General features: G+C 48.6%; 1 protein-coding gene across 1 annotated transcript in view; it reads right to left on the reverse strand.

Annotated features, from left to right (window-relative positions):
- Window positions 1-22,276, reverse strand: part of TSPAN2 (tetraspanin 2) — a 118,941-nt gene that overhangs the window by 59,066 nt on the left and 37,599 nt on the right. The window contains exon 3 of the mRNA XM_086948665.1: window positions 637-735. Within this exon, the coding sequence (XP_086804791.1) occupies window positions 637-735 (99 nt within the window). The remainder of the gene's footprint in view (window positions 1-636; window positions 736-22,276) is intronic.

A 22,276-nucleotide genomic window follows, 5' to 3' on the forward strand; every position in this document is an offset into this window, starting at 1 on the left:
AAACACAAAACTGCAATCTGAAGTTGATGATGGAAAGGGAAGAGGGGCGGTGACAGCAATACAGCAACACACTCCTGTCTGTTCTCCTCCCATCTGTGCTGCTTGCAGAGAAGAGCAAACACCATGATTATTTAGAAGTATGTGTGCCCTAAAAGGCATGCTCGATCCCTTTCAATTTAGTGATCCATGCTCACACAGATTGAAAAAACACAATGATCGCAGTTGCCTGGAGGGTAAGGACCCTTTCTTTGGCGGAACACAGCTTTTGCCAGATCAAAAACTGTGCTGAGGTAACCATTTCTGACCGGGCCTACAGTCTCTTCCTGTAGTAATCCTAAAAGCTCTTTTTTTAATCACATAAGGACTGGTGACGGCTGCAATTTCAACCAGACCTAAAAGGTTCAACATTCTTATTATTCATTAAATGAAATTTAGCAAAATGTCTCATTTTCAGCAGCTCCTTCCTGTAAATCAGTATAAAAATATATTTCCTCATATTGTCCTGAAACATGTTAAAGGTAATCAATAACGTTTAGAAACAGAAGTAGCAGGTTTATGTGACTAAACATGATTTTTATTATAATAATAATACTATCATAAGGCAGATTAGTAGATGCTAGCATGTAGAATACTTACTGTAGTGTGGAAAGACAGTAGAGTTGCATTACTTCCTTCTACCCCTTTTTTATAGTCGTCAAGGGCTGTGGTGTAAATGTTTTGAAATTCTTTAATAGCCTAAAGAAAAGAGGAAAGTTATGAAACAGCATTTTCTATGATTTTTTTTATTAACATTTTTTATTGAACCTTCTGTACAAAAATTCTTGGCGCACAGTTTATCATCATACCCAAAGCATACATAACTTACGACGGCCAGTAGATTACCAAAATATAAAACACATGAAGATCATCTGTAAATAAATAAACCCGGGGCAAAGCACTTACTCTACGCTCGCGTAGTTTGCGAGTTTTGCTCTACTTTGCACTACGCGAACTGCACGTAGCACAGTGCAAACAAACGTAGCGTAGTGCAGCGGTCATTTTTTGCTTGCTCGCGGTCCTCAACGTCAAGTTGGCGATTGCAAGCAAGCAAAATGACATTCTGGCGAGACTTTTTCCTCTTTCGCGATCAGCAACATCAAGTTGCCGATCGCGAGCGTGAAAAATAAACCTCCCAGCGAGATTCTCAATGCGGGGAGGTCCGTTTTCTCGTATGCTTGGGACCACTTGCAATGAGAAACTACCAGTCCGTGTTGAGAAATCTGCCACTCGAGTAAAAATATACTTGAGTGGCAGAAAACTACAGCTCGCACTATGCAAGATGCCGTTTTCAATGATTGCACAGTGCCGGATGCTTGTCAGCACTGTGCAATCATTGAAAAGAGCATCTTGCACAGTGCGAACAGGGTACTACGCAGTTCACGTAGTGCTACGCGTAGCTTTTGTAGTGCGTAGCGCTACTTCGCGAACTACGCCCAGGGTTAAAATAAATGTACCACAGAGGTGGGAGGCCCATAAATTGAACGGACACCAGATCGGCAAACCCTCCCGCCAGCACAGGTGTGTCGCCTTGGGAGCTAAGGTACCATGGTTACATGACATCTAAGGTAACTCAGCAGAGGATGGGCTGCATAAAAGCAGGTTAAGTGACAAGAGTATGGATACTGCTATTGAGCGCGGTGGAGACATCACCACTTGTATCAGTTTCTCTAGTGAACAAATATGTCCTGTAAAGCCCCCAGAAGTTCTTTGGTCCGCTCCGAGGGGGAGTCGTTCGCTGAAATTCTCGGTTTGTGTGCAACAATGGAGCATGCCATGCAACCACTGTGCTACAGTGGGTTTAGGGCCCCTAGACCAGCTGATAGCTACCCTCCGTTTTACCATGAGGAGACCCATGTCTACTAATCTGTGTATCGCCTTGGGAAGCTGTTCGGAATATCCCAAAAGGGCCTGGAGTGAGTGTTGAGTCAGATATTTTCCCCAATTCTCGGAAAACCGATTCCCAGAATTTATACACCCCCGGACGAGACCACGCCAGATTAAGGAAATCTGCGGGCTGTGCGTTACATCTGTTGCAAGCCGGGCTGTCCCTCAGTCCATACCTGTGTAATTTCTCTGGAGTATAATACACTCTATTCACATACTTGAAGTGTATCAGCCTATGTCTGCCGTGTAAAGAAATACATTGTGTGCTAGTACAACAGTAGGTCCACATAGAGTCATCTATAGTTTGTTTTAAATAATGCTGCTAGGCCAGCCTGGCCGTAATATAGTAATTTGCTGTATGGGACATTGCTAACTTATATATGCTAGAGACTATCTTTCGGGCGACTTAGCTTTAATGATGTAGGACAATTCCAACAACTCAGGGGATTCTTGGAGTTCCTCTGCTAATATGTCAAACAGTGCTTGCCACACTCTATGAAACTGGAACAACTGCAGCAGGGAGGTAGTATCAGCCAAGCCCTCCAACTTTACTCAATTTTTAACTAGACCATTGTGGAATAGATTCCCAGCAGTCAAAATGTTCAATGAGTACAGCGCACGTATAACCCCTCTGCCTCTGCATGGGGCCAGCCAAAGAATCCATTCAATTGGCATAACCGGGGAGTACAATAAGGCCCCCGTTTGTAATTGCAGTAAATTATGCCAAGCATGACGGGTCGAATTAATGGAGTCTAATATCCCCGTCCTACGGTCTTGGGCTTTGAAAATTGGGCCGGAAGGGGAAGCGGGTCAGCAAAAGGTTTTTCCATACGGGGAAACGGGATATCGGGCGAGCCATGCATCCAATAATAAGCTTGGGCGCGTTGCGCCGCTCTATTTTACCAATTTAAATCTGGCGCGCCTAACCCCCCCATGTGATATGGTAAAGTAAGTATCTGCCATTTCACCCTTGCTTGTATCAACAATTTGTTGACGCTGTGAAAAAAGGAGTAAGGTAAAACTATGTGTATGTTTGTGAAGAGGAGCAGGAACCGGGGGCGTACCACCATTTTCATAATAGAAATTCTGCCCAGCAGAGACAACTGCAACCTAGTCCATGTTTCTACGCCATCCTCCAGCCTGCTGACTGCAGTGCCGTAATTTTCTCTAAATACAATTTCCAAAACTGTGTGAAGCCGGACCGCCAGATACCATATTGCGTCTGTGGACCATTGTAACGGAAAGTCCAACTCAAAAGGAATCGTGACTGGAGTGAGCGGGAAGATTATGGACTTAGACCAATTGATCCACAATCCCGACAGCGCCCCAAAATGCACTACCTTCCTTAGGATGGAGGAGAGATTACTTTGCGGGTCGCGAACATATTGTAACGTGTCGTCCGCATAGGTAGACACTATGATCTCATAATTCGGGAAGCGGATACCTTTGTGACTGTGGTACTCCCTCTATTCACACGCTAGCGGTTCAGCCACCAGGGCATATAAAATGGAGGACAGCGGACAACCCTGTCTTGTCCTTCTAGTTACAACAATTGGATCCGTCACCAAGTTTCCTATTTTGTTCTAGCAGAGGGGGAATTGTACAGTACCCCTATCAGTTTTAAAAAGACTAGGCCCAGCACCATTCTAGACAGTATGTGTCGGATAAAGGGCAACTCCACCGAGTCAAAGGCCTTCTCCACATCGAGGAAAACCGCAACCGCTTTAGAGTACTGTTTAATATGTTGAATGGACCCAAACACCGTGCGAAGATTGTAGGTGAGGTTCCTGTCTGGGATAAACCCGGCCTGCTCAGGAGCCACTAGTACTGGTGCCAGGGGTACTAAACGATTAGCAAGAATCTTAGCAAAGAATTTGGTGTCAACATTGAGCACAGAGAGTGGGCGATAAGACCCACACTCTTCCAATGGCTTGCATGGTTTGGGAATGATGACAATTATCACCTCTCTCATCGTTGGTGGCATTGTGCCTGACACGCACATGTCATCAAAAAGCGCTGAGAGATGTGGGAGTAATAAATCAAAAAAGCTTTATAAAAGTCGATAGTAAGGCCATTCACCCCTGGGGCACTAGTAGCTTTCATACCCGACAAGGCCAATAGAATGTAGTCTTTTTCTATGGACCACATAAGAAACTCCTGATGAGTATTGGTGAGGAATGGCAATTTAATGTGCACAAGATAGTCTAAGATTTCATCCTCAGTGCTGGAAGACTGGGATGTGTATAACTTTGAGTAAAATTGTTTAAACCCGTCTGCTATGTCCGTATCCTCAGATAGCAGTTCACCCTCTGCAGATCTGTATTCAGTGACCCGTGTTTTACTGCGCTTTGCCTTCAATACTTGAACCAGTACAGAGCCAGGCCTGTCTTCCTCCCCATAAACTTGTGCCGTAGCGTATTTGCCAAGGTGTTTGGCTTCGCTGTCGGCCGCTTCATGATATTCTCCCAACAGTTCTTTAATTTCATGCGATGTTGCCTCATCATCACCCGCTAATTGACATCTTTCCAGGGCTCCCAGTTTCTTTTCCAGATCAGCCAGTCGCTGTCAGATAGAGCAGAGAACCCCTGAGTGCTTGGCCATGGAGAAACCACGTATGTAGATCTTGAAGGTCTCCCACACTACTCACTGACCCCACATTAATAGTAAAAAACACTTATATAGCTTCAGCCAGGTCTTCTCTAAAGGCTGGATCCAGCAATGAGTAAGGGGGAAATCGCCAAGTGAATAGTGGTATAGACTTCTTTGGGGTGATAAGAACGGGCAGAAGGGGGGAGTGATCTGACAGAGTTCGAGGAAGTACCAAGCACTCCCGAGTGTGCACCAGGAGTGGTGAGGAAGCCAACCAGTAGTCGAAGCAAGTATGCAGATTATGATAAACTGAGTCATGTGTGTAACCTCCCCTATCCGGGTATCGGGTTCGCCAAATGTCGCAAAGATCCATGCCAACCATGGTGCTCTCAAGTGCTCTAGCTGCTGCGGAGGGACGCCTCATTGGTACCCCCGATCTGTCCATGTTTGGGTTTCTGACCAGGTTAAAGTCCCCACCCCAAAGGAATGAGCTTCTGAGTACCTGCTGGTAGCATCTGCAAGTGTTGTGTAAAACTCTGGGCAATCATAGTTGGGGCCGTAAACGTTACCTATGAATAAGTCCATGTCCTTCTCGTGACTTCTGGAGATCATATATTGGCTGTCCCTGTCCATGACTGATTGAACCAGTGAGTATGATGATTTGAGGATTAACCCAGGTCAGCACCCCTCGGGCATGTGTGGTGAAACCTGAGACATTTATATTATCTAACAATTCTCTGCTGCGGAGTAATGTGCCATTAAGTGGGAGGAGTGTCTCCTGTAAAAGGGCTATGTCAATGCTCTGCCTGTGTTAATAATTCAACACCTTGTGCAGCTTCCGATGGTCAGTAAGCCCCTTGACATTCCACGTAAGCGCGCGGAGGGTATCTAGCGTCATAGAGCATCAACATCACTGGGTCCCACCATCTCGTGTATTAAAGCATGTTGTGCAACCTGACATGTGCAGCAAATTATTGGTTAGAACACCATATGCAAACTGACAAAAAACATCAAACAACAAAGACACAAAGACAGCAATACTGTTCTCTCAACCCATCCTCCCACCACCCATGACAGACCACCCACAACTCAGCCATGATACATCCCCTAGAACTCCCAATCAAAACCCCCTCCACCCCTCCAATCAAAATATCCTCCCTTGTGTGACTCACTCGTGGGCGGATGTTACTCGACTTACAAGGAATACTATTTGGACATGAAAGAGCCCACCCCGTGCATCGTCAGTGTATAAGTATGCAGCCACGTGATCCAAATAGTCTCAGGCCTCGCCAATCGTATGGAACATAGTCCAGCGGCTCCCCCTCCATTTCCGGGATATAGTACCTCAGGGACCGAACACAGCTACTTACAATAGTCCTGGAGTAGTCTCTTTGGGCCAGACGTACAGCCGCTTCATGGAGCTGCCGTCTCAGTTGATCCTCAGCACCGTTTCCGATGTCCCCCCAAATTGCAATCTATAATGATTCTTTAACTAACCCAGGCATACCACCCCCTTTATATAAATGGTAAAGAGTCAGCTCAGTGCTGCAATTGTCAGTAACCAGACAACCCACTGGCCATCCCCGCCCCCAGATACCCCACCCCGAGACCATACTTATCAGACAGAGGTGGCCAGCCACTTTTAATCTTGTCCCTCCAGTGACCCCCGGCCGCCTCGTCAAGCAGGTGTCATTTTTGACTGTGGCGATGCTCCTTAGACCAGTCCTTTAAGGCCCTCTGCAAGGATTTTGGATCAGTGAAGATGTGAGAACGGTCCGGTCTACTAACCAGGAGTCTTGCAGAATACAACATGGCGTAGTCAATGCCAAGATCTCGTAGCTGTTTCTTCATGGGTACAAACTGCTGGCGCGCTTCGTGCACTCAAATAGTAAAGTCCGGAAATAGTGAGATCATGGAGCTTTCGTAAGCCAGTGGTTGCTTTTCCCTTGCCAGTCTTAGCGCAGCGTCCCGGTCTTGATAGTTGAGCAATTTTGCGATGATCGGTCTAGGTGGTGCCCCCGGGGGCGGGCAGAGCCCCAGGGAGTGGTGTACCCTCTCCACCACAAACATAGCGGAAAAAGTTCCCTCTCCAAGTAAGGTGACCAGCAGTTTCTCAATAAATTGTTCCATGGTGCCAGTTGGGGTGGACTCCGGCAGGCCAGCAATTCTAAGGTTGCAGCGACAGGAAAGAGCCTCCAAGTCCTCAGTTTTATCTTGAAGAACCCACAGGACTCTCCCATGTTGTTTGTGCTCAGTGTTGAGCGTAGTGTGCACTTCCTCCACCTCCGTAATCCTACGCTCCAACATATCTAGCCGTTCAGCATGTTTGTCTAAGCGCTCAACCATTCTGTCCATCCTGTATGATAGAGTGTCCATCTTCATACCCAGTGAGGTAATGCCACTTTGTAAGCTTTTCTCCATGGCCATCAGCCTGCATCGGATGTCAGGGCTTGGGTCTTCAGCCGTGGGAGCTTGCATTCTGGCAGCATCTTCAGTAGTTGCGTCATCAGACTTCAACCTTTTCTGCTCAAAGGAAAGCTTCGGCTGCGCTCAGTCCACCCTGCCCATCTTTGCGACAATAATGACCAGCCGGGCAGACCGCCTTCACTCCCCCTCACTGGAGCTCAGTATGCGAAATTGCAAGAAAGCCCGCAAGTTAGCCAAGGCAACTCTAATCCTCACCGCTAACAAGCAGTCTGAAGGGTAACACCTTGTGTAGGACGACGCGGGCCCCTGCTCACCAGTACATACACCTGCCGAGGAACCCAAACTCAAGTGTGTAGGTCAGCGTTCGAGTTTTGCGACTTTGGAAGTTTGCACCCAGACTGGGTCCCTGATGGTGGTGAAACACACAATACTGCTGACCTAGTTCCTCCGGGCACCTACCCCCAGCTCTTCAGAACTTAACAATATCTCTGTGCACTGCACCACTCTTTTCTCAATATAAAGCAAGGGAGCCTCAGTAAAGCACTCAGCCACCAGGCTGCAAGTAGATCGGGCACAGCCTTGGAGAGCCGCACTACTTAGGCATCACAGCATGGGCGAGGGCCGTGGGCAAGGGCGCCGCAGACTCCCAATCCTGCGGCGCAAGAACACAAAGTAGCACGCTCTAAGGGGCCTCCTCAAACAATTCACCAACCATATTCCGGGGTGCAGCACCCACAGATCCTGGACACTGCTCTTCGTCTCCGGTCGGAGCACAGCGCTCCCGCATCACACGGAGCTAAGATGACGGACCTGAGGGGTAGCGTACGTCTCGTCCGTACAGGCCCTCAGAGCACATCCGCAAAGGGCACAATCAATGAGGGAGACATCCCACAGATTTGGCTCATGCGCCAGGGGCAAATAGGGCTGCAGCAGCGGCGATGCTAAAAGTGCACAGGACTTCTCTGCCATGTGCCGCGGATCCTCCTGGTGGCCCCAAACAGTGGCGACTCGAGATCCCCCAAGCCGCGTGTAGCCGAGGTTCAAGCCTGCACCTCTGGTGTGCAACGATGCTTTGGAGCTCCAGGGGCAGTGAGCACTTCAAGTTTCCCAGGGGGCGGCTCAACGTGTCACTCACGCTCCGGGCGCTCTAACAGCGAAGCTGATGGTCTGAATCCGCTACGCAGACCAAATCCAGCTCGGGAATCAGGGCCTGGCAAGGTGGATGCCGTCAGGACTTCACAACTTCGCTGAGCTCGGTCGTAGCAAAGCCGGAGTTTGACACAATTTCTTCCGGGCGTCTTCCGATGGCCGGGCCTCGTCTTACGTTATGTTTTTAGGCACACCGCTGCCGAATAATTGTAGGATGTTTAGATGATTTCTCAGAGCTCAAAGCTCAAGCAGCCATCTTGGTTTTGAGCAAGCTCCGCCCCCCCCCCACAGCATTTTCTATTAATTATTTAGACACTACATTTAAATCTGGCTTTCACTTTTAGGCTCAATCATTCCATATCATTTAAAAGGGATATGTAAGAGGATGGAGTCCTGCATGGATTGTAGAAATCTAGTGTTTGTGACTGGCAAAGAATGTCAACTATTGTGCACGACATATAGAGTATAGCTACTGAACAATTAGAATATGGTTTTTCCCTGTGTTATTGGTGTAGCATGTTAAAGGATTCTATGTCCCCACAATGGTCATGTTAGGACCAAGAACTGCTGTAATTGCTGAAATACAAAGCACAGCAGTGCCTGGCTCAAGGTAGGGTACGGCATACATTTCCTTTTACAAAGCACACCAAATGTTTCTTTTTAAATATACCTTATGTTCCCTAGAGTACAACAAGTATATCCTGACAGGTGCAGGGCATATAGAAGCAGGTTTATTACATTTTCTTCAGATTTTCACTTCAAAGCAAAATGGCCTAATCTGAGTTGTTTCTTCAATGGTAAAATAGCATGTACAGGTTGCAACAGTCAGGGGTGTAGCTTCAGAGGGGGTGTTTCGGGTTTGACATCCCCGAATACATGCATTAATGGCTTCCTAGTTGAGTCTGGGGGCCCTGAGTAGGGTCTGATATCTCTGTGTCAGTTGTTTGTTTTGATTTGAACCAAGAATGAGAACAAATAAAGTGATCCTTGGTGTAAAAAAAAAAATATATATATATATCTATACTACTATAATAAAGGAAGAACTTTCAGCCTTTGAGGCGGGTAAACTCGGGAACCACAGCGCCAATCCACCCACCCGATACACTGTTGGAATCGTCAGGGTGTGTAGATGGTCATAGGCTATATAAATTAAAAATAAAAACTTTATTTAAAAAATTTACAGTCAAAGAAAAAGTAGTCCCTCCGAAGTAGCGAGGAGCGGTGACGTGAGGAGCAGCGGATAGGCCAGCGGCAGTGCGAGCAGCGGACAGGCTGGAGGAGCGGCGGCTGAGGTAAGGGAGCGGCAGACATGGCGCGGGGGAGGAGTGGTGACGTGAGGAGCAGCGGACAGGCCAGCGGCGGTGCGAGCAGCGGACAGGCGGGAGGAGCGGTGGCTGAGGTAAGGGGACCCATGTCGGGGCACGGGCCGGGCGGGGGCCCGGGCTGCTGGACAATGTACGGGGTGGGCGGGGGTCGGGGAAGCCTGTTGCTCCCGGACAAGGTCGGGCCGGGCTGCTAGTATATATATATATATATATATATGCAGGAATCTCCTCCCAAAGGAAAAGGCAGAGGCCTGTGTAGGGGACGTCAGGAACCACTTTATTGAAGGCAAACTCAAATGTGGCGGATGCATTTCGGCTTCCTAGCCTCGTCAGCGCCTGGAGTTTGATGAAAGGGGTGTGGGCGAGAGGGAGGTTTAAAACAATGTCCTGCCGCACACCAATTGGGTCGCATCTGGCTCCGCCTCCAAATAGTTCATCTGGCACACCTGAAGATTCCGGGAAACTGCAGGGACTGCAATTCCCAGAATGCGGTTCTTCCTGTAGGTGAGTGATGCGGGGGAAAGAGTTCAGTGCAAGTGCGGGTTTCAGGGCTGTTCACTCTCGCTGGCACAAGTGTCCCACTTCTGTAAAGGTGCTCCCTCGGGTCCCCTTGCCCGCAAAACCCCCAGAATGCAGGAAGAGTAGATGACGGGGGCTCGTCAGGAAGTCCTACTTGCCCAAAGTTGTGCATGAATGCTGCAACACCGCTAACGCTGCTTCCCGCTCCGTTGGTGGACCTGGTAAATTTCAGTAACCTGAAGAGCAGAATTGCCGGAGCAAAAGCCAGTAGTCCCAGGCCGGCTTGGATGCGGTGGCCTCTGTGGCGCGAAACTGGCGTTCGCGCAAATTGATGCAGGAATCTCCTCCCAAAGGAAAAGGCAGAGGCCTGTGTAGGGGACGTCAGGAACCACTTTATTGAAGGCAAACTCAAATGTGGCGGATGCATTTCGGCTTCCTAGCCTCGTCAGCGCCTGGAGTTTGATGAAAGGGGTGTGGGCGAGAGGGAGGTTTAAAACAATGTCCTGCCGCACACCAATTGGGTCGCATCTGGCTCCGCCTCCAAATAGTTCATCTGGCACACCTGAAGATTCCGGGAAACTGCAGGGACTGCAATTCCCAGAATGCGGTTCTTCCTGTAGGTGAGTGATGCGGGGGAAAGAGTTCAGTGCAAGTGCGGGTTTCAGGGCTGTTCACTCTCGCTGGCACAAGTGTCCCACTTCTGTAAAGGTGCTCCCTCGGGTCCCCTTGCCCGCAAAACCCCCAGAATGCAGGAAGAGTAGATGTTTCTTTTTAAATATACCTTATGTTCCCTAGAGTACAACAAGTATATCCTGACAGGTGCAGGGCATATAGAAGCAGGTTTATTACATTTTCTTCAGATTTTCACTTCAAAGCAAAATGGCCTAATCTGAGTTGTTTCTTCAATGGTAAAATAGCATGTACAGGTTGCAACAGTCAGGGGTGTAGCTTCAGAGGGGGTGTTTCGGGTTTGACATCCCCGAATACATGCATTAATGGCTTCCTAGTTGAGTCTGGGGGCCCTGAGTAGGGTCTGATATCTCTGTGTCAGTTGTTTGTTTTGATTTGAACCAAGAATGAGAACAAATAAAGTGATCCTTGGTGTAAAAAAAAAAATATATATATATATCTATACTACTATAATAAAGGAAGAACTTTCAGCCTTTGAGGCGGGTAAACTCGGGAACCACAGCGCCAATCCACCCACCCGATACACTGTTGGAATCGTCAGGGTGTGTAGATGGTCATAGGCTATATAAATTAAAAATAAAAACTTTATTTAAAAAATTTACAGTCAAAGAAAAAGTAGTCCCTCCGAAGTAGCGAGGAGCGGTGACGTGAGGAGCAGCGGATAGGCCAGCGGCAGTGCGAGCAGCGGACAGGCTGGAGGAGCGGCGGCTGAGGTAAGGGAGCGGCAGACATGGCGCGGGGGAGGAGTGGTGACGTGAGGAGCAGCGGACAGGCCAGCGGCGGTGCGAGCAGCGGACAGGCGGGAGGAGCGGTGGCTGAGGTAAGGGGACCCATGTCGGGGCACGGGCCGGGCGGGGGCCCGGGCTGCTGGACAATGTACGGGGTGGGCGGGGGTCGGGGAAGCCTGTTGCTCCCGGACAAGGTCGGGCCGGGCTGCTAGTATATATATATATATATATATATATATATATATATATATATATATATATATATATATATATATATATATATATATATATCAAGAACAACTTGTTGTTCGAAACGCGTTATCCCTCGACTCTTGTGTTTGCCAAATAAAGACCTTTCGGATGAACTACAGGCTTGTCTGGATTCTTTTACCTGAATCCTATATATATATATATATGTGCGTGTGTGTGTGTGTGTGTATATATATATATATATATATATATATATATATATATATATATATATATATATATATATGTATATATGCAGAAACAGAATTCAGGTAAAAGAATCCAGACAAGCCCGTAGTTTCGAGTACTCAAAACGCGTTGCTTGGAAGGTTAACAATAAGAATAACATCTTGCCTGAAGCCGTGGGGTCCGTCTCTTCTTTCGCCACGTCCCGTGGAGGTCTGAGGAATTGGTTCACATATATATATATATATATATATATATATATATATATATATATATATACATACACATATATATATATATATACACGTCTGTGAGCAAGGGCAGATGCCCGAAACGCGTCAGATTTTGTTAGACTCAGCTTATAAATAAACCTTTGTGCCTTCAATTACGCTGGATTCGTGTGGTTTTCCATGGTCGTGTGAAACGGAGCTCTGGGAGGCTGCAGCTGTTGCATATATATACATATATACATATATATATATATATATATATATAAAAAAAAATTCTCCCAAAGAAAGGTAAGAAAGCCGTGTCTCAAGTCAAAACTTGTATCCGTCGGCTGTAGTGCTAGGCAATTCTTTTATTTCACAGAGCATCCTTTTTCTTTATTGTCACATATGAGCACTCTTTTAAATACTTGAGTTAACGATGTGCGTTTTACAAGCACCTGTTTTATTTGATTAAATAGACTGTAATGTTGCTCCATCTAATACGAATCAAAGCCACATTTAGGGTTTACATGACTACTGACTTGCCTCTTAGTTCACAAATGGCATTGTCCTTTGAGAGGGGGGGGTCATGAATGATTCCAAAAATGTTTGTAAGGTGATATAAGCTGATGTATTAAAGAGAAAAGCTTCCACATGTTAAAGAAATAATATTTTACATTATGTTTGTTACACAATATATGTGGCAAACATTTTCATGACCTGGCTCCTGCACGGACTCTTAGACTAAAGTCAGACTCATAACTTAGCTCTGGCCTAGTCCACCATATTAACTTGCCTGCACACCTTTTTTTGTGGCTCAGGCTTAATACATGGTACCATCTGTCACTTCATAAAATGATTTGTAAAAGGCGAGTTTTAGAAACCTAAAGCCCTGCCCACATGCAATGATTTGACAACTCTTCATCAAGGAAAAAGAGTATGTATATTGAAAATACAATTAAAATAAGTGGTCCCAGGGCAGGGAATCGAGGACTTTCTGTTGTCTATGACCATAATCATGAGTTTCCAGGGAGAACTACCATGCCCAGGTGGGACGGGCTGGGACGTAGCTTCAGTGGGGATGTTATGGATGTGTTCCCCCTCAAATGCATTCTTGGTTTCTTAGTTTGTTATGGGAGTCCTGAGTCAAGTCTGCTAGGTCTGTCAGTTTTTCTCGTTGGTCTCATGTCACTATAAAAAGTTTTAACTATTGAGTCTCTGATCCATTCAAGATGGACCACCTCAACAGTTTAGGATTTTCAGCCATAAACTGCATCAACAATCTGAGGGGCCAGGAGTGTGTGGTCAGACTGAAAAGCAAGGTGGCTGATCTGCAAGCGAGCTCTGCCAGCCGAGATATTAATCCTACATTCACACTGCATCCAGGCGTCCCCCAGCAGCATCGACACTGGTGGACATAGCAAAGAAACCAGTGGGCCCCCACCTCTGTTATGACGGGGCCGAATATACCTTAATACCGGCTATGAGACAGCGCAACATCAATAGGCGACTGCGTCCTAGAAGGGGGGCAGCTCGTGCCAAGGCCATGACTACTCTGTGGACTGGCAAACCTTTCACATCCTCAGTGGAAACAGACGGCCCGACCACACAGCAGGAGCTGGCGTTGCACCCCAAAGACCCCATGCCCAGGTGAGGAGTGGAGAATTGCAGCTGTGAATTACAGCTGGGGGGTGATACAGGAGCTGCACCGCGGCAGGTATCCCAAGCTGCCAAAGCTGCGAGGAAGCCCCCTATGGGCACATCCTCGAGCCCCCAATCTAACTGTTGTGGACACCACGGCCCGCCTGGCCTATCCCAAACGTAGATCGTGTTGTGGGCCTGGCGACCCTACCATGTGCTCTGCAGCAGATCGACTGAGCGAACAGCCTGTCTCTTCTACCGGTGGCTGCACTGGCCCGCACCCATAAACACTAAATGGTAGGTGCGGATGGCTGATAACATTGGCTTAAAGCAAACCTGCTGTATTGCTGAGGCCCCACAGATGGCGCTCCATGCCTTGCTCTGATCTGGCGGACTTGCCAGATTACCTCCGCACCAGAGAGTGCCGGCGGCACGCCCGACCAACGAGGCCTCTCTTCTATCATCAGAAACAGCCTGCTCTGGGTTGTTAGGGCTCGCCTCTTTCCTATTCCGCAGGAATAGGAAAAAGAGTTCTAATGCAGCTAAACCAGTACTTCAGGCCAAGGGCTCTCCTCCAGAGGATTTTGGACAGTTCACGTGAATCACAATCACGTGACCTGCTCTCATGCACGAGCCTTCCCCCTGGCAGCAGCATTTCTCCTTTCACGGCCGCCAGGCCACATCAAAGGGTTCCGCTGCCCTGCCCCCTGCTTCACAACCATTTGTTCCTCTCTCCCCGCACACAGCCTTACTCGGATTTCTCCTCCCCCCTCTCTTTCATCACTGGTTACACAGGGGCCTCCCATGATTGTGCGACCTCGACCAGCCCTGCTCTTCCCACCTTCAGGTAAAGCAGCCATCAGCAGCAGGCTTCCCCCTCCTCCTCTTACATTGGGGTCGTCGCCAGCAGATTTCCCTGTGCTGCTTGTAGGTTTTGCTTATTTAGCGTTAGCGATTTCTTTTTATCCTGAGCAGAGCTTCTTTCTTGTTATTCTTAACAGCTGCTCTTCGCTCCCTCTCGGGCTGCCTCCTCCTCCCTCCTGCTTATGGGGCTGTTTTCTCCCCTGTTGTTTTGAGAATCTGGTCACCCTAGATAAGGATACACTGACATTGAGAAACACCCTGGAATTGTGACAGAGAGCGTGAACCTGCTAGTTTATTTTTTTATTCCCCCCCATTGTCCTTGCCTCCCTCCCACCTTCTCGTTGTCTAATTTGCTTTTTCCCTTCCAGTCCCCATCCTCCAGCTATCGTCTGACTTCTTCCCACTAATTCCCGCACTCCCACTATCCATGTTGGCGTAAATAAATCTAGGCACATTGGTCCCCGTTAATTAACAACTATTGTTTATAGCACGCATTCATATCATAACGAAAGCTCTTATGTCTGTGATCAGGAGTATTTGGCTGTGCTAATTGTTTGAAATGGGTGTTTTTTTCAAATGGCCTAATGAGCGCTGCCTTTGGCTGCACTAAACGTACTTTCATTACACGAGTGCAAGCGGCGCATGGAAGCTGCAGTTGGATCAGCTCGTTTGTGGTTTCCTGTCCTAGAGAACCACGAAAGCAAAAGTAAATAACTTTTGCACTGGCCACAAGACCATGGCTTTAAGTGGGCTGGGTCTTGCCGGTGCTCAGCCATGGCAGTTCCTAAAAACAGGTGCAGAGACGGACCCCTATCGGGCTCTCCATTTTTGCCCCACCCTCAGGGTACAAAAAAAAAATCTCAACTCTGCAGCCGTACCACTGTCCAAAGCCTTTGATGCAACTTCAAACAGACTCGTTTTAGTTCTTTCACAGTCTCATCTCAGAACGCAAACATTTTCAATATTATATACAACAAAACCATAGCTGTTGCATAATTATCTTAGGCAACTAAGAACCATTGTTAAAGCCAATAGTCCTGGCTTGTTGTAGGTATAATGTTGCTTGTTTAACTGCCTTGTTCACTCCTGGCCTGGCCGGTGTGAGCAGCGCACTGACTATTGGCGCCTCTACAGCCCCACTGCGGGCGTCCTGCCCCGACTTGGTGAACTGGCTGGCTGGCTTTCTTCCCAGCTAGCTCCAACTGTAGGAGGCCCTCATGCACCATGCACCGCTCGGCCCCCTGAAGAAGGGGGTGGGGACAGGCTCTCGAGCCCTAAGACACAGTGGAGTTTGGACCTGTGATCAGACAGGCCAACTTCCCTCAAAGAGAACCCAAACTAAACCCAGGAAGGTCTCACTACCTGGCGAAACAATACAGACTTTCCAGGGTAATACATTGTTAAACCTTACCTGCGCCACACCATGGACAAACACAGGGAACGGCAGACTAAACTTACATTTGAAAAGTGACGCACCAATCGACAAGCCAATCCCAAAAGAGGCAACGAGGCTGAACCCACTCATGTGGAGGACTCTGATGAGCAGGACATGGACTTACGGGAAATACTAATGGAGGTCAAAGCAAGCCTGAAGGCAGTAGACTCCAAGCTAGACCTCCTCACTTCGTGCCTAGTTCACGTGAAGAAGCGCGTAGACACCCATGATGCAAAGCTTGATCAGCTGCAAACACTCATATCAGATGCCAATGACAACCAAGCAGATGCAAGGGAACAACTTTGAGAATGGACAGGTGCAATAACATGTGCATTGTGGGGGTGCCAGAGACCACAGCGATTTCCAAAATGGAAGACTTTGTTGAAACCTTGCTTAAAGATCTCTTTGGGACGGAACTGTCACCAGTTTTCATAGTCGAAAGGGCCCACAGATTGCTTAGCCCCAGACACCCACCGGGGGCTGCTCACCCACCCATTGTTGCTCAATTATAAAGTCGCAAGACAATCCTCAAGTTTGCTCAAGAAAGAGGCCAAATCTAACACCAGGGCAACAACATATCCTTTTATCCCGACTTCACCATAGCAGTGCAGACCGCCCGCCAAGACTTCCTACCAGCCAAACGCCTGCTGCAACATGTGGGTACACAATACGCCCTATTATACCTGGCAAGACTCAAGGTCAAATGAGATGGCAAGGTACATTACCTCACAGATGCAAGGCAGGCACTCAAGTTCGTCAAACAAAAGACCAAACCAGCCTGGCCCCCGACGACCTCACCACGCTCTTAAGCAGAAGCGCAATTGAGTGACAATGATTAATCATCAGTGGCTTCCCAAAGACTAAATATTCTATATGGACCCTATCATGGTTCATAATGGGGGTAGGCCTGCCTCCTAACCATGCTACTTTTACCTCAATGAACGGGTACTCTTTCATGCATGCCCATTTGCATGTTTAAGTTCTCCTGCTTAAAAAAAACTGCTTTGTTGTCTGGGAGACCCAGACAGCCCTTAACACTCAGTCACCCAGCCTTACTGGGGGGTTGTTAGCTCAGAGTTTCTACTGCCCCAAGGGATAATTCCCAGTGATATGTTAAGGGGAAGGGAATCACAACCTAACTGGGGGGTTGGTGTGGGTGGCAGGTGGGATAGGAGAAGTTCAATCAGTGTTGGGAGTTTGGAGGAGGGAGAGGAGATTCCAGTAATTCCCAAAAATATTGGGAAAAATGCATGTATAGATACTACAATACACCACACTGTTGTATTCTCGGCTCTAACACAACACATCCACATATCACAGTGCAAGACACTCAAAATGCGCCCATCCTTCCTCACCAAAGGCCCAGACTGGATGTCCATAGTTAATTTACATCGTTCATACCCGTTCTTAATGATGGCAGGTGGCAGGAAGGTCCATCTGGTACAGGCCTGCCCGACCAGTCACAGGATTTACAACTGTCTAATTCAGTGGTTCCCAAAGTGTGCGCCGCGGCGCCCCGGTGCGCCGTGATTAGAAGCCAGGGGCGCCGCGCCACGGTGCAGGATGTGGGTCCTGGAAATTGCAGCCTCAATTCCTCCCTATCCTTTGTGCTGCCAGTTCACGTGATCCTCGCACTCTGCATCTCAATGAGTGATTGATGACAGTGCTTAATTTGTAAAAGGATAAGTGCTGGGTCTTAAGTGCTGCAAAGGTGCGCTTCCTGTCAGGGGCTCCGAACCCGAGAATGACTCCCCGGCCCTGGAACCGGTGCCTCCGCGCCTGTTCGTCTTGTTTTCGGTCATGATTGAAGACGTTTTTGTTGGTACAATATAGAGCCGGAATACATTGGAAGCTCAGCTCTGTGTTTTCCACAAAAGTTGTAAAATGCCTCTGTACTGGGCATGAGCCCTTTGGTGAGTTTAGCGCTGACTACGAGGATGTAAGTTTCGGTACTTGAATAAAAAAATGAGTGATTGCGAGCAAATCACTTTTCTGCCATGTGCCTCAAATTATAAATATGTCAAAAAAGAGATGACTGTTGACTTTGCTTTCTAGTCAGATCAAAGTGTTCACATTATTATATTGAGGTCAAAATAATCAGCATACAAAAATATGGTTTTAGGGCATTGCAAGCTGAGGAAATACAGATTTGCTGGCCTAACCCCACATCTGCGTCCCTTCATGATATAGCGGTACGTGACAGTGGATGCAGCATTTTTGCAGGTCCATATTTCAATCCGAGTCAGCCATATAATTCTGATCCATACGCTTGCCCACACCTCCTGCTCATCACATCCTGGTTTCTGTGATTTGTTCTCACCCTGACCCTGCTGACTCATTCTCTCTGCTGGTTGAGATACTCCAGATACAATAAAAATGCCCCTTCAAGCCTCCTGCTTTTTCTTGTGGCTTGAGCTGCCTCATCAAATATTTCACAATTATATGGTTTACTGTGTGTCAGTATGCAGTACTGCCGTGTGTGTGTGTACTGTGCCCACCGGCAAGTTGCAACACTGCAACGCATGCACAGTCAACTGCACGCACCCACTCACTCTGTGAAGTAAACTAAGGGCTGCGGCCTGCGGCCTCCATGATCTCAACATAATTTCTTATCTTGGATGGCACTGCAGGCAGCCTCAGGGCAGGGCAGCTAACTAAGAGAAGGCGTCTCACACACACAGCTGCAACCAGTCACTGTTACCACTGTGACTGACTCCCATTTAACACACTGAGGCTGCACGCACTGAGTACAGACTTACTGTAAATTTTAGAAAACATCAATGTGTGACGCACATGCGAGATGCTTAGACCTGGCCCTGTCAATTAAGTGCTGGTGCTTACCGGCACAAATTAAGCACTGATTGGAGAACGCCTTTAATTCTCACACATGGCAGACGTTGCTCCAGGGCACGCATCTCCCGGTGTTTTCTTCTCGCTCCTATCTGGTGATTGCTTATTGCTCTTCTTTTTATGTTCTCTAGAGCTTGGCCCAGGTTGAGGCCTATGCCCTGATGCAGCAGCACTCTGCCAGCTTCTGTCTTATTGAAGGTAGACACTCGCGACTGCTGCATGTTGGAGAGCGTTGGGTGGGTGTAGGGTCAGAGGCCTGGTGGAGAACGTTGGGTTGGTGAGTGCAGGGTCAGGGGCCTGGTGGACAGCATTGGGGGGGATGCAGGTCAGGGGCCTGAAGGAGAGCGTTAGGTGGGTGCAGGGTCAGGGGGCTGGTGGAGAGCACTGGGTGCGTGCAGGGTGAGAGGCCTGGTGGAGAGCATTGAGGGGGTGCAGGGTCAGGGACCTGGTGGAGAGTGTTGGGTGGGTGCAGGTTCAGGGGCCTGGTGCAGAGCATTAGGTGCGTGCAGGGTGAGAGGCCTGGTGGAGAGCATTGGGTGGGTGGGTGGGTGCAGGGTCAGAGGCCTGGTGGAGAGCGTTGGGTGGGTACAGGGTCAGAGGCCTGTTGAAGAGCGTTTGGTGGGTTGGTGCTCCCTCAAGGACATCCTCCTGTGACGCCCTTGTGCGGCCTCGTCGTCCTACATATATGGTCCTGGGCGAGGGCCTCAATCCTGGCCTCATAAATCCCTCCCAGTCTCCACTGTTTCATGTAGGTACACTGCACACCGCGGACCACACACAGCTTCATATATAGCGCTGTATAAAGCGCCTACTGGTTATACGTCTTCAGAGGCTGTTTATGAATTTATGGTGATGTGAAAAGCCTCTTGCGCCGTGTTCTTTGGAAGTTTTACTACGTCATCTGATTCAATGCTCCCCAAAAGCAGCACAAGGCCCCCTACCAAGTATTATTTTACAGTTTTATATAGTGCGAACTCCACCCGAAGGCATCAGAGCGCTTTACATTAGCACCAGTTGCGTTACAGACAGACACATTAATTTTTAGGCACGGGGAGTCCATCATGCTTTTTGAAATGGTGCCATTGTTCCAGGTGGCAGCCCCCTCCATTGGATGGGAAGGGTGCAATGGGGTGGCCGAGAAGGGTGCAAGGCAGAGGGGAGAAGGGTGCAAGGCAGAGAGGAGAAGGGTGGAAGGGGGAGGGGGAGAAGGGTGCAAGGTAGAGAGGAGAAGGGTGCAAGGTAGAGAGGAGAAGGGTGCAAGGTAGAGAGGAGAAGGGTGCAAGGCAGAGAGCAGAAGGGTGCAAGGCGGAGGGGAGAAGGGTGCAAGGCGGAAGGGAGAAGGGTGCAAGGCGGAGGGGAGAAGGGTGCAAGGCGGAGGGGAGAAGGGTACAAGGCGGAGGGGAGAAGGGTGCAAGGCAGAGAGGAGAAGTGTGCAGGCAGAGAGGAGGAGGGTGCAAGGCGGAGGGGAGAAGGGTGCAAGGCGGAGGGTAGAAGGGTGCAAGGCAGAGAGGAGAAGGGTGCAAGGCAGAGAGGAGAAGGGTGCAAGGCAGAGGGGAGAAGGGTGCAAGGCAGAGGGGAGAAGGGTGCAAGGCAGAGGGGAGAAGGGTGCAAGGCAGAGAGGAGAAGGGTGCAAGGTGGAGGGGAGAAGGGTGCAAGGCGGAGGGGAGAAGGGTGCAAGGCAGACTGGAGAATGGTGCAAGGTAGAAAAGGGTGCAAGACGGAGGTGGAGTAGGGTACAAGGGGGAGGGGGTGAAGTGTAAGGGGGAGGGGGAGAAGGGTGCAAGGGGGAGGGTGATGAAGTTAAAAATGTGCCTCCCCCAGTAAACATTTCTGCGGACAGCCATGATCAGAGCCCACCCCACGTAAACTTCTTGTAACACCACAGAGCTCCTTCAGCCTTTCTCTAGCCTGGTTACTTTTAGTGGGAGTGCTTTATACTACTCTATGATGGTGTTGTATGCATTGAGATGTACTTTATAAGATCTTTGTGATTGCAAATAAAGGTTTATGATAGTGATGGCTACTCTCTGAATCCTTCATCACGTCTAGGCTTGATTCTTCATGTGGACCTGTGGTTCCCAAAGGGTGCGCCGCGGCACCCCTGTGCGCGGGTAAAGAAATGGTGGGGAGCCACGGCCAACTGCCAATTAGGTCAAGGGAGCCACGGGTCAAAAAAGTTTGGGAACCACTGGTCTAATTCAAGAAACACACTTAGCCAAGACCCCTCTTCCCAGCCGACATTTCAGAAGTTGGGGAGTGACCTACTCTTTGATCTATTCAAATTACGCCAGGGGAGTCAGCGTCCTCATACGCAGGGGCCTTGCTTGGAAAACAACCCACTGCCTCAGTGACAGGGAAGGCCGATATGTCATCCTAGCAGGCACACTGCACAACCACCTCATAACACTAGCTACCATTTATGGGCCTAACACCGACAATCCCAGGTTCTTTATTAAGGTATGGCACTTGATAGCGGACATCAGCCCCAGGGCAGTGCTCTGGTGCCACGATTTCAATGTCCCTCTGAACGATTCGCTCGACAGGGCCGGCAGCTTACGACACCCACACCCTCTAGCAGCCAAAATGTTACAAACACTAACTGCAGATAACCACCTCCTCGATATCTGGCGGATTGTGCACCAGGAGGCAAGCAAAGGCACCTGTTTGTCCCTACAGCATAAAGCATGGTCCAAAATAGATTATTTGTTAACCACCAAAGACGTACAGCAATGGTTGACGTTGATCATTCACCTTACGCACACCCTTCCAGACCACGCCCCAGTACAGTTAAACCATTCAAATGCCCCTGACTCTTCCCCAAACATCAAACTGCTGCAAGGACTCTGAGAGACGCAGCATTTAAATAAGAAATTTGCACGGCTATCCTGGAATACTTTGAGTTGGACACTGGAAGGGTCAGCTCACCTTCAGTACTCTGTGAAACATTCAAGGCAGTTATACACAGCACATGTATCACAGATAAACAGAACCGTATCCTTAGAGACATCCGCGGAATGCATACAAGACTAGAGTCTGACATTTCCGCCCTGGAATCTGACCTCTTTCATTCCAATGATCCGGTTACGATGGCCAGGATCCGAGACAAATTGTCTGATTATCAGACACTACGCAAAACTCATTATTTAGCCAAGGTAGCCCAAGCTCGAAGATATGGTGAAGGGGACTGCCCAGGCAAAACCTTAGCTCATCTGCTGCACACCCCCATGCCATTGGCCCATATATCCGACCTGTTAGAAGCAGGTGGCCAAAACCAATCCTCCCCATCCGACCTACTACAGACCATGGCAGCCTTCTTCATGTACCTTTATACGGCTGCTCGAACTGGGGGCCCTGCAGACCTCCAGACATACCTAGATGATATACAGCTGGTCGGGATGCCGGACGCACATAGGGAATTCCTAAACTCTCCCATTATGTTGGAAGAGGCACAACAGGCAATAGCCAGCCTTCCCCCGACAAGACTCCAGGCAT

Source organism: Lissotriton vulgaris, unplaced genomic scaffold, assembly GCF_964263255.1.
Source record: "Lissotriton vulgaris unplaced genomic scaffold, aLisVul1.2 SCAFFOLD_1207, whole genome shotgun sequence".
NCBI classification, from domain to species: domain Eukaryota; kingdom Metazoa; phylum Chordata; class Amphibia; order Caudata; family Salamandridae; genus Lissotriton; species Lissotriton vulgaris.